This window comes from Tachypleus tridentatus, chromosome 13 (assembly GCF_004210375.1).
Source record: "Tachypleus tridentatus isolate NWPU-2018 chromosome 13, ASM421037v1, whole genome shotgun sequence".
Lineage (NCBI taxonomy): Eukaryota > Metazoa > Arthropoda > Merostomata > Xiphosura > Limulidae > Tachypleus > Tachypleus tridentatus.
In genome coordinates, this window is record NC_134837.1 from 111,860,155 (window position 1) to 111,873,279 (window position 13,125).

The 13,125-nt window shown below is 32.3% G+C and overlaps 1 protein-coding gene across 3 annotated transcripts in view; it reads left to right on the forward strand.

The window, feature by feature from the left end:
- LOC143237577 (uncharacterized) overlaps positions 1-5,287 on the forward strand; it is a 49,780-nt gene extending 44,493 nt beyond the window's left edge. For all 3 annotated transcript variants that reach the window (XM_076476998.1, XM_076476999.1, XM_076477000.1), the window contains 4 exons: positions 662-729; positions 914-2,629; positions 3,069-3,500; positions 4,883-5,287. In XM_076476998.1, coding sequence (XP_076333113.1) covers positions 3,342-3,500; positions 4,883-5,242 — 519 coding nt within the window. In that variant the 5' untranslated portion in view covers positions 662-729; positions 914-2,629; positions 3,069-3,341 and the 3' untranslated portion in view covers positions 5,243-5,287. The remainder of the gene's footprint in view (positions 1-661; positions 730-913; positions 2,630-3,068; positions 3,501-4,882) is intronic.
- The last annotated feature ends 7,838 nt before the right edge of the window (positions 5,288-13,125 follow it).

Here is a 13,125-nt window from a genome sequence, read left to right on the forward strand (position 1 = left end):
GTTTTTAAGAACGTATTCGGAATAAACAATATTTACAGGAAAAGGTGTTAGATCGCAATATTGTTTATCTTGATAAATCCACAAAAAAATTAAGTATTTGCTTTTATATTAACTTCAAATGGAAAATTTACTCGGAATACATTTCATGCATGTTCTGCATTATAAGGATATTATTTAATATTTTGTCGTTTGCAAGAGACTCAAAATTATATATTGATACATTTTACCAACGTAATATTCCCAAAAGAACCTGTATTTTCATAACTGATATTAACATGAACAGTGACAACAGTTTCACGTTTAACTGTGGCAAATAAGAATTTTGCAGGGGAAACACCAACAGAAATCAAATGTACCAACAGATATAACATAATATAAAAAAAGATCGTGTGTAAGTTCATAAACTTCCAAGTTTGTGTGATTAGTTTCATTAGTTAACTCCATCAGGAAGTACATAAAGAAACAAAAGTCTTCTGTTAAGAAACTGTTTTGACACGTTTTATTTTTCCCACGAAAAGTAACATTTATGTTGTTATTTTACAGAGTGAGTTATAATTAATATTATAACTAGTGCGCCGTGCTCATTGTGAAAAACCTTGAAATTCAAACGGTGACACAAAACGTGGTAATAAAAATATTAACTCTCTGTTGTTTTCTCCAGTGTATGTTCCAGCCGAGAACGTCAACTACCGTACACTCGAGAATACCGAAGAGATGCTGACAGGTGTTGTAAGTATATATGATACTCAATTACTTTAAACTGTTCACATTAAACACAAATATATGAAAGACTTTTAAAAATATGGAATTTTAGTTCAACAAATACATTTTTTGACACTAAAGACGTTGTTAGAACAATAAAAATTAACACCGGGTAAATAAATGCTTAGCAATGTACTTTTAACGCTTTTAGGTCCATGTCCTTCTGGTCACTATGACAATGGATTCCAAACTTACTGCCTGCCGTGCCCAGGAGGGACTTATATGACATCTTTTGCTGCTGATGCCTGTGTAGCTTGTCCTGAAGACGAAATTACTGATGAAGAAGGAGCTTATAATAAAGATCTTTGTAAAAGTTATGGAACAAAAGGGTTTTAAAGTTTTCTTTTGTTGTTTCCTTAACATTTTAAAAATGTTTATTTTTATTCAAACAAATTGTTATAGTAAGACATTTCTTTATAACTTTTATAGTTCTTAATGCATTAAAAAGCTTTGCTTTTACTGAGAAATCCTACTGCTCGTTTTTAAAGATGGGCTCAAACATTTACGACAAATAGAATTGAATAGCTGTCTTACCTCCAGTATATCATTTCAAAATTAGGAACGGCTAGCGCTGAAAGCCGTCGTTCAGCTATCCGCGAAATTGAAAAACAAATATAACGGTGTCTCGATAGCACATCTGTGTGCGTCACATTATTACTAAAAAGACCGAAAGATATTTAACTAAAACAGTGTATGTCCCAAAACATAACTTAAATCTATGTTTAATATGTTTATTTTATGTACATAATGTCGTTTTTGTAATAAAAGAAAGTAATTTGTCCAAATACAAAACAAATGTTTTAATATAAGATTATAATAACATTGGATTATCAAAACGTTAGCACCGTCTCGTAAGGTCTGAACAAAACTATTAGAAAGAATTGTTACCAAGTAAGCGAAAAACTTCATGAGCAGTGACGTGCGACGTTCAGTGTTTGTGGTCGAAATGGTATCGTTCTTTATCTGGGAAATTTACAGTAAAGAGAAATTTGTAAAAATTACTGTTTTTAATAATGTTATAAAAACGCAAAAACTACCATTCAGTGGATACGATTCGATATCAAAAAAGAATTATGTACCATAATAAGTGAAGAAACTAATTATAAAACTTAATACGGTAAGTGAATAGCGATCAAACAAACTGGCTTTATTGAGTAGTCAATGGAAAGACGGTTTGTTTAATTTGTGTTATATATTCTTACAATTTAAGTGAATCAAAGTTAATTTAACTCACTGTGTTATACTGTGTTGTATAATATGTAAATTATCGTAAAGAAAATGTCGAGATTTTTCTTGTATCACGTGTGTTTGGAAGGGAAAACCAGTAGGTTTCTTGCTATATTGTCTAATAATTTAAATATGTTGGAAAACCTGACTGATTTTATGTTATATAACTATATAGTTGTTGTTATTACATAACTGTACTACTTGTCTACTAGTAAGGAGCTCAAATAATATAACAGGCGTTATTTTTCTTTGCTAAGTATCTGTTTAGCCTGTAAAGAAAATACGTATATATACAGTTGGCAAATTGTAAAGGTTGTTATCAATGTTTGATATAAAAATATATTATAAATGTAAGAAATATCATATTTATTTAATTAAAAATTTTAATATGTTAAATCAAGATTATTTTTAGTTTAAAGAATTATACACTTTCTTATTGAATTACATTTGAAGTTTTTTTTTCGGTTTTATGTAATCGATACAATGTGTAAAACGGTTTTAAAAACAACTCTCTCTCTTAAGATCCAACTAAAGTGGTTCTCAAGGTTACTTTCCCCTAGGCCTCAAAACCTACAGTTGTAAGATATCCTTGGTGGATAGAAGAGTTAACACTAATTTCGATTTGTCTTATTGCTTTGTGGTACGTTACATGTTATCTTCCAGTTCTTGACAATTAAAGTATGTGGAACAGGGGTGAGAGAGCATCTGACCTCAATACCCAATTATCTTTTAATTGAATAAAAGGGTTGGATATTTGAAAATGTCAATTGTGTTCAGTGCCCCTTTGGTACTTAATATGTGAAAACACCAATATGAACCTAGTAAAGCTGAATATGTTTAATTAACCTTACAAGTGAGGTCAAAATAACTTTTCAGTTATAGTTAACACTTCTAACCAAACTTCTATATGGTAATTTATCAAGTGTTTTTGTAGATCTGTTTGCTTATGACAAAAACAACAAAAAAGAAAACTATTTAGAGTTAATCTTTATTAGTTGTTTATATAGAAAACTGAAAGAAAAAAATCGCGTTTTTATTCCTCTTTTACTTATTATTATTATTATTTTATTATTGTTTAGCGTTCTTTGTTGCTTCTGCAATGTGAATGAAAAAGCCCGAGGGGCGAATGAAAAGCCGTGAAAAACCGCGTCCTCGGGTCTTGTGGAGTTTTTGCCTATACAAAGCTAGAAGACCAGGCGCTTGTAACTGAAAAGATCACCCCTAGTGAATTAGACATTTTGGAAGCTGTTTCAATGATGCCTGAATGTGAGAAGGCCCCAACAAATAGGTATAACAAAAGAGAAAATAATATGTTAAAGCAAAATTAAACAGAACCAACCATCTCGCAGACAATGAATGAAAAGTGCCCAGTAGAAAAGAAAACAGAAAAAGCGGAAAACGTGTGCAAGCCTGCTTCAGGTTTTGATAAAACTAAATCAAAGACACGCGTTAGGATAATCGTGAATGATGAAAAACCTGAAGAAACATTAAAATCTGATTCACTGACAACGGTTCGTATACGTTTAAAGTTCTTTTTCTTTATAGTACTCAGTATTATACAGCATAAGTGTATAACCATTGATAACAAGGATGTGCTCTTAATTTTAAACTTTCACTTCATATAAGTTTATTTATACCTACATAAATATATATATTGCACTGAGCAACTGAAATATAATGGAATTAATAGTACATTATTACTGTTAATGCAAAATTACTGTTATAAAATAATTACAACTATTCTCATATTTAATTTCTGTGAATATCTGACATCTTATTATCTGTATCTGGTTCAAAATTCAATTGATTTCTCATTCATCTTACGTTTTTGATTAATATTTGGTAGAAATGAATTCATATTTTTAGAGTTAAAAACATTTCACTTTAATGTAATGTATACTATATCAAACTGTGTGACCAATATGATATCGATGTTGCATGCTTACAATAAATATTGTTAAGAGCCTGAGGCAGAAAAACTACTGGTATTAAAACGAGTTATTTTGTGTCATACTATAACTATAATATACCCCTTTTTTAAAATTTCCAAGTTTCTTGAGTATTTTAACCGTATGTACAATGAAATGACGTTCTGTTGTAACTACGAACATCTGATTCTGTTTTTAACAGTTATCACATAATTGCGGCGAATCGTTACATCACGGAAACTTACTTAAAATGTGAATTTTATTATTCTTAGTTTAGTACCAATGTATTTGTACCATTTTGTTACAAGTGATTCCACCATATCTTGTTAATAACACTGATACATTTTACAACAGTGTTTGTTTTTATAGTCAGCCAACTTTCATTGGTCTGACACACATTTAGTGAAATATCCAATTGTCTTCTTTTGGACTTTACTAAGATTATTGAATATTTTAAAGTACTATAAACTGTGTGATTTACTTTAGTGTTACAACTATGATAAGACAGTTTGAAAAATCTTTCTCTTTATAATCATTTGTAGTTCACATTACGTAACTTTTCATGTTTAATTTATAAAACAATGAAATGAGGAGAATAACTAACATTTGTTTATAACAGTAGTTTTATCTTGTTTTAACAAGTTAGTATTTGTGAACATACAAAACATAAATGTAAAACATTATTTAAAGGTAATGTCTGCTCTATATTACCTTCCTCACTATTTGGGACAATGCTTGAGTTATATTTCGTAGTTTCGAAAAAACGTTTATCAGATATCTGAAATCAATTTCATAATTTACAATTTTCTAATAAACATTTATTTAGTTTTACTCATATAGTAAAATTATTGCTACATAAAGAATAAATTATATATTTTTAAAATGTTTATTAACTGATTATTGTTATTAAAACATTTTTTTCAATTGATGAGTGTTGCCTCACTAATTATGATTTACATCTTCAGGCAAAAACACCAGCTTCAAAAGAAGTAAAAGACGATGAACGTAACCAGATGGAGGTGCCAAGCAACATCAGGCCTCCGTCTACTGGACTTGTCTACAATACTGATAAAATTATCACTGTAAAACTTGGCAGTAAACCAGAACATTACCAGAGACACGTTTTTATTGCTATTGAAAATGTTGAAAACCGAAACAAATTTATTATTAGGAGAGCTCCGAAACCAACACCCATGTGCCAATTAAAACGTTGTCAAAGCAAACATAATCTTATTGGACATGAAACTAAAAATAATAATAAAGTTAAATATGTTGACATCCCTCACAAGATTAATATATATGCAAAAACGGCTCGTTTGGGTTGAGAAAATATTTTACATGGAAGGTCGAAACGTTGTTCGCTCTTCTATGTAAAATATTTTCTCAAACCAAACGAACCGTTTTTACATATATATTTCTCTACAAGTGGGTTTTCTCGACATTACTGATCACCCTCACATGATTGTTTTTACAAGAGCTCCGAAACTGAAACCAAAACCCAAAAATTAAATAATCCATGAGCTGCACTCAACCACACCATATTATAAAGAATTACTCTACCTTATTTTATAAGTTACTATTTTTTACATTTTACTCAGTGATATAAATAATAAATAAAACATGAAAAACAAAGAATATAATATTCACCTGGGTCTTCTCTTTTTTGTTGTCAACTGTCATGAAACTTAAGCTCACTTTTTGATGTACTAAAGGTATTGATACAATCAATAATGTTTTTATGTAATTAAATAATACAATAAGAACAGAGAATAATAATACACGTGCTACTCAGGTGGAACCGTAATAATAGCTGGGTGACCAGAGCAGTTGAAAGAAACGATGAATTGTCATGTTACTGTACTATGATATTAGTCATTATCTATTTATAACTGTACGTTACTTTGAGTGGGTAAAACATATGGGTTTCTACTTAATTCTAAGTGATGTGTAAAGTTCGCTTTAGAGATTTTAACTTCCATTTGAAAACAATACGCACCTCACTTCAGATATTTCCTTATTGCGATTTTAGGAGGATTTTGTGACAATTTCACAGATGTAACTATTCAAATCACCAATGTATATTTTATTTACATGACTTCTAGCGCAATTTTAGGTTGAACACAAATTTCACATATCATATTTAGTGGGAGTATTCGCGTACAGATGGCAGCAACATAAGCTATTTTTGTTTTGTATTTTCAGGTGTGTTTGAAGTTCAGCGTAAACCTATACAATGGGCTGTGTGTGCTCTGCCCATCACAAATATTGAAACCCAGTTTCTTTGGAATTGTAAGTGCGCAGACATACCGCTGTACTTCTGGGGGTCGTTCAGAAAGTTCCAGAAGGAGTTTTTGTGATTGTTGAAGCACGAAGTTTTGCAATGAACTTTCTGTAATCTGCCCTCTCAAGAAATTGAACCCAGATATTTACACTGTAAATCCGTAAAATAAGCGCCAGATGAAAGGTGAACATTCGAAGGAGAGCTAAGATCTATAGCAGATGTTCTGAATAATTTAGTTAATTAATCCATTTATAGATGATAAGATATTTTGCTATTCTGGTTTAATATTTAAAAAAAATACTTTGTTTAACTGAAATAAATGACTGCAAATTAGAAACGCAGTAATGTAGAAAAGACTTAATTAACATAGAATAGTACTTAACATGATAAAACACAACACAATATTTCTTCAACCACTTGTTCGTTTTTAGTTATAAGTACTTAACATGCACTCTCTGCCTGGTGAATTTTGTGCAAAGCTACTTGAGGGTTGTTGCATTAGTTGTCCTTAATTTTAAAGTGATAAATTATATAGGATGGTAGGTAGTTAACACTATCCGTCACCAACTCTCAAGTTACTCTTTATCATCGAATATAAAGATTGATCATCAGATTTCTACACTCCAGTTTTCGGCAACTGGGTTCGTTCCTGCGACCGGTGTATAAGCTATGTCCCAAAAGTTACTTTTTGACAAAAACATCAGACACGATTAAAAATCTGTAACACAACTCGCATCGAAACAAAGTATGTCATGTAAAAACAATAATCAATTGAGATTAACACGGACCTGGCATGACCTAGCGCGTTAAGGCGTGCGCTTCGTAATCTGAGGTTCGCGCCCGCGTCGCGCCAAACATGCTCGCCCTCCCAGCCGTGGGGGCGTTATAAAGTGACGGTCAATCCCACTTTTCGTTGGTAAAAGAGTAGCCCAAGAGTTGGCGGTGGGTGGTGATGACTAGCTGCCTTCCCTCTAGTCTTACACTGCTAAATTAGGGACGGCTAGCACAGATAGCCCTCGAGTAACTTTGTGCGAAATTCCAAAACAAACAAACAAACAGATTAACATGGTTGTCTCAATATTTCGCAAAAATACTTCTCACTTGCCTTGTCACTCTCCTAACAATATTGCGTTACTTGAGACAGATGCAATTTTAGATGAAGAAAATAACGACGAATAAACAAAACAGGCGCTTTGCAGGAGAACCACAAGAATATTTCTCCAAATAAATAAAATGGACACTTTTCAGGGGAACCATAAGTAATGCCACTCCTGTTACGTATTATAATTTGTCTCGGGTTTATTATGTACGTATTGATATTTCAAACAGTCGAAAATTTTAATTTTAGTTTAGAAGTTAACTAAATGTTAATAAGCATCAAAATTATGACATTTGCCAACAATATTAATATATGTAATTTTATTTATTAATACAAATATATTTTACTATACAAACAACAATACACTTTATAATAACAGTGATTACTAATAGTTGTTACAAACGATTGTTTATATACAAGAGTTTTACAAACTTAGAGAAAATACTGAGTCTTATATCCAGTCTAAAACTGAATATTTTTATTGACGATCTAATGCACGCCGATCCAATTAATTAGCTAGTTAGCTTGGTTAATCTCATACCATTTATAAATTTGCTTTTTACCGACGAGATATTTAATGTCCTCGTAGAAATGAAAACGTCCGAATTTAATTTAGTGAAGTTAAAAAATTTGTATCTTTCTAAATCTGTAAAGTTCCTGATCAAATTCTATAGATTTCCAATTAATAAGCGTTAATCACAATTATAGCTTTCGAGGCTGATCTGTAGCTGACCAATAATATTTTGTTACAGTTTCTAGGCTAGCTGCTTTTATACGAATCACGCGAGATTCTAACACGCTATACAACAATGTTCTAACACGCTAGCATGTTCGTAAAACAAATATCTTTTACAAATTTAGAGAACAGGTAGGAATTGCGCAATACACATTCAACAATATACGTCACACTCATGAAACCGAACAAATGTATGTATTAAAATAAACGTGTAACGCTAAATCCACTACCTTCCAAATAAGTAAAACAAGCGCTTTGCAGGGGAATAATAATAAATGTAAATCCGAAAAAAATAAAATATGCGTCTTGCAGAGGAGCCATAAGTGGTAATGTCACTCCAAATAAATAAAACAGGCGCTTTGCAGGGGATTCATAAGTAATTATACTTTAAATAAATAAAATAGGCGTTTTGCAGAGAAACCTCAAGTAATATCACTCTGAATTACATGGAAGTCGATTCTATATCTTATCTGACAAGAGCTTCAAAATTTTATATTTAGTCTCAAAATTTCACTTTTCTCAGCTTGTTTATATTTTATTGAATATTGTTTGGTACCTGTAAGGATATATCTTACCAAGAGAGGTATCACTGGAAGTAGGATCCGCACATCTGTAGAAACACATTTAACAAATTTAATATTTGTTTGTAATTCTGAGACAAGAACGAGAGCGAAAACCATTAGAAATAGATATGAGTATCCAAGCCCATAAAGTCGCACATCTGAAAGTACTAGTTGTGAGTAGGTAGAAGCTCCTAATGAGAACATATTTCTAGACTGGCATGACATTCCGAAACTAGCCTTCAAATAGATTTGGCCCTAAATTTATTAGATTAGTGTACAGAAACAAAATGATGATGTAGTTGTTTTGCTTTTCAGAGGTTTTATTTGTATTATTATTTATACGAGAAGTACATGATCTGATGACAACAAAACTTAAGAATTGTTCACACTGGGACTTCATGGAAATGTTGAATTCCCAGACATACACCTCGAACTTCAACTGTTACGTATTACTAGGTCATTGTTTTCTTAAATCTCTTTATTTTTACTTGTTTTGTTTCTTTTTAATTTTACTTGACACAAATTTGTGAGAAAAAATACTTAGATCGGGAAGAATCCGGCAGATTCAAACCATAAAAAAATAAAAATCCGTGTCAGAAAATATTCTCGAACCATGAAAGTTAAGGAAAAGAATAAAAGTATTACAAGTATAATCTTTTGCAACAACAACAGAAACTCCCGACCAGATAAGTCCTAAAACTTTCACTGTAAATTTAGACACGTATTCACGACTCGTCTTATGAGGTTTTTTACGATTTATACCACATGTAAAAAAAGTTGAAATTTACTTTTCATCAACTAAGGAATTATTTAGCTTTACTGTTTCTGCTGTAGAAAGGACGTGAATTTGGGCTAGGTCACTCAGATAATGTTGTTGTTGTTTTTTAGCTTCCAATGGAGCTTATAACATGGTTAAGTCACCATTATATTTGACAATATTTTTTTCCTTTTCATTAATATACAATAAAGTATAGATAATATGACCAAAGATTTAGAGATAAATACAAATAATCCAAAATAATAGTCATTACACTATAGTTTTTTACACAGTTAATAAAACAATGCAATCGTAAATGACTGACTGAACTACACAGAATCTATTTTTAGATGAAACTAAAAAAGAATCTGAAATTTGTTATACTTTAATTATTTATTTGTAAAAAACTTCTTTAGACATTTTAACAACTCGAAATATTACACTAAGCTGAGCTACATAGTAGCATTATCAAACATTTAATTTCTAATAACATTTAAACTCTTGGGGATAAGAATTGTTTTTTAATCATGCTGGTACAGACTATGTAAGACTAATAACTTGTAATATTTGATTTTGACTGCATTGGTTAAAAAAAGTGTTTGGTAAAAGAGCAGCCCAATAGTTGGCGGTGGGTGGTGATGACTAGCTGCTTTCCCTCTTGTCTTACATTGCTAAATTAGAAACGGCTAGCGCAGACAGTCCTCGTGTAGCTTTGCGCGAAATTCAAAACAAACCAAACGTTAGAGATCTAAACTATTAATTCAAATGACTTCATGGCACGTTCTGTGGTTTATAAAAATTCAAAATTAACAATAATTTGCCCATCAGTATGTCATCAGTTGGCATTCGGTGTTACTTAATTTCTTTTATAATAATATGAATTATTCATTGCGTTGAAATGTGTTCTATCGTTGGACAGATTTTACGTAATACAGGAAGTTTTCAGATTCTACAGTAGCCTAAACTTTCATGACATTTCTAGAATTCACCAATCACTATTCATGTAAAAAGTAGAGAAAACAACCTCTAATGTACAAAAATTAAAATATTAAAAAATAAAGTTATAATTCACAGTAATTGATTAGTTGTCATCGTACTTTTAGTTTTCATGATTTTGGTTGTAAAGTAAGGAAACAAGTGTCAAAAGTCACTTGTTGCTTTGTTGTTCTAGTACAAGTAACCACCTGTTCCTTTATTATTCTAATCACTTTTGGACTTCAGTAAAGAGAGGGTTCAGTAAGAAAAACACTTGTTGTTCTTTAACTTACCGTGTGAAAGGGAGGGTCGAAATATCTAGTTTCATTTTTCGATCTCAGTTCAGGCTTAGTTGTTGGACCTGTTTTAAAGTTGACTACTGTCTTGGTTTTTCTCCAGTCACAATCATGTCAGTACAGATTTATCTTACTGGTTTGGGGATCCTTATTATATTTATTTGTTCTTGGAACGTGTTTTCAACTAACCAATTGAAATTTCCAGAGGATCAAATTGTTCTATAAAACTTTTCCTTGTGATTGAAAGATTAGTCTGTGTATTTGAACTTTTGATACTTTTAAATGCAAGTGAGCTTACAATAAAAAGTAAAGGAGCTACGTAACGTTGGTAAAATGGGAGTAGGTGTGAAGGGGGAAATCGCACCGTCTTGCATCCATATATGTACAAAACATATCTTTGTGATGTAAAAACAGTCTCTGGTACAACCAAACAGCACCATTTTAAACATTCTGAAGAAACATGTATCTGCTAGTCCTGTATTGCATTGGCATTTCTTTCCTTTTCTGGTGCTCTAGTTTTCGAAATAAGGAATAATACATTTTATTTATAACTTCTCCATAGTCGGTTCCAAGTCCAGTTGAGAAAAGATGGTGTTTGTCATCAAGACTGGCACCTTGGAACATTATAAAACAAATATGGATAAGAATCACGTGGTATGCCAGAGAGTTAGGATATCCTCCTCTAGTCGATGCTGCCCCCTATTCCTCAGGCGGGTATGAAAAATACGGATACCGCTGAACCGAAAGTGGTTAAAGTAGAGATCTGGAAACTAAGGATAGTAACATGGAATGTCGACAGAATGACTGGGAGAAGCAGAGAACCAACAGATGTACTAGAAAGAAGAAAGGTAGAGATTACGTGTATTAAAGACATGAAGTGGAAAAAACAGAGTACAAAAAACATAAGTGAAAGCTAAAAGCTGTTATACTCGGATGATCAAAAGGTAAGAGCAATGTTGGAATTGAACTAGATAATAATTTAAGATGGAAGTGGTCGAGTAGATAAAACGACGGACCGATTCATGCGCGTGAAGGTGGCAACTGAGAATTGGTTGAAGAACTTAGTGTCTGGTTATCGTCTGCAGATAGAATGCTCCGTCGAGAAGTTGAAGAAAAACACAGGATATAAATGTAGGGATGCCAGAAAGTGGGATGTTGATGGTGGAAGCATAACTGGATAAGATAAAAAGTGGGACACACGATAAGAGAATATATGGAATAAAAAACATGTAAGGAGAGATATGACTAAAAATGACAGGAAGTGAAATGTGTTCCTGACAAATACCGGATTTCGAATGGGAGTGATACCTTATCACTTACAGAAGGTACCAGTACCAGACTCAGATTGGTTACATCATAGTCCGAATGGAGGACAGAAAAAAACGTTGAATGTTAAGTGATACCAGGAGTAACAGTATTCTAACAACATCGAATGTACATAACAAAGAATAAGAATTAGGAAAAGAGGAAAGGAGTCGAGAATATTAAGGTGTGGAAGGAGTAATGAAGAGATATACAGAAAGAGCTGAAAACAAACGGACCCAAACAGCGGGATGTATGGTGGTGGAACGAAAATGAACAGCAAACTATCAAGTAGAAAAAAAGCCTTCAAGGAACAAAAGATGAGGAATGGTGGCTATTCAAGAATGGCGTACAAAAAGTAAAATGGAGGGAAGAGACCGGTGGTAATGGCGAAGAATGAGATAATTAAAAGTTTGTATGACAACATAGAGATATCAAAATGGGAAGGAAATTATAATGGATTTAACTTTATATTTTTAATTTAATACTTACGCTTGTTTCAGTATAGTTTTCTTTTTTGCATGTGACGTATATTGATGGGTGTGGATCGCGCAAATCCTGGATATTCTTTAATTTTTTACAATATTCTTTAGAATAAGCATCAACGATATTTGTTTCATGAAAACAGTAGCTCATTTTGAAACATTCAAGAATCTCGTGTTAATCGTATAATAGCAGCTAACCGAGAGATAGTAGAAGATTATTGTCGGTCAGCTACAGTCAGTATACAATAAGCCTCGGAAGCTGTAATTGTGATTAACGCTTATTAACTGGAAAACTACAGAAACTGATCAGAAACGTTTACAAATTTCGAACCTTAGAAACTGTTTAACTTCAGTAAATTTCCCACGTTAGAATTTCTAAAACAACGTTAAATATTGTCACCGATGAAACTTACGTGTGCTTCAAGCTTCAAATCCCCGTCGCATCAAACATGCTCGCCCTTTCAGCTGTGGGGACGTTATAACGTTTCCCTCAGTCCCACTATTTATTGGTGAAAGAGTAGTCCAAAAGTTGACGATGGGTGGTGATGACTATTTGCCTTCCTTCTAGTCTTACACTGCTAAATTAGCGACTGCTAAATATGTGCAAAATTAAAAAGAAAACAAGTTTCAAGCTCAGCTTGCCGTCAAGAGAAGTGTACAGGTGTATCAACAAAGAGTTGATTCGTTCTCTATGAACGTCGATAAAAGATTCAG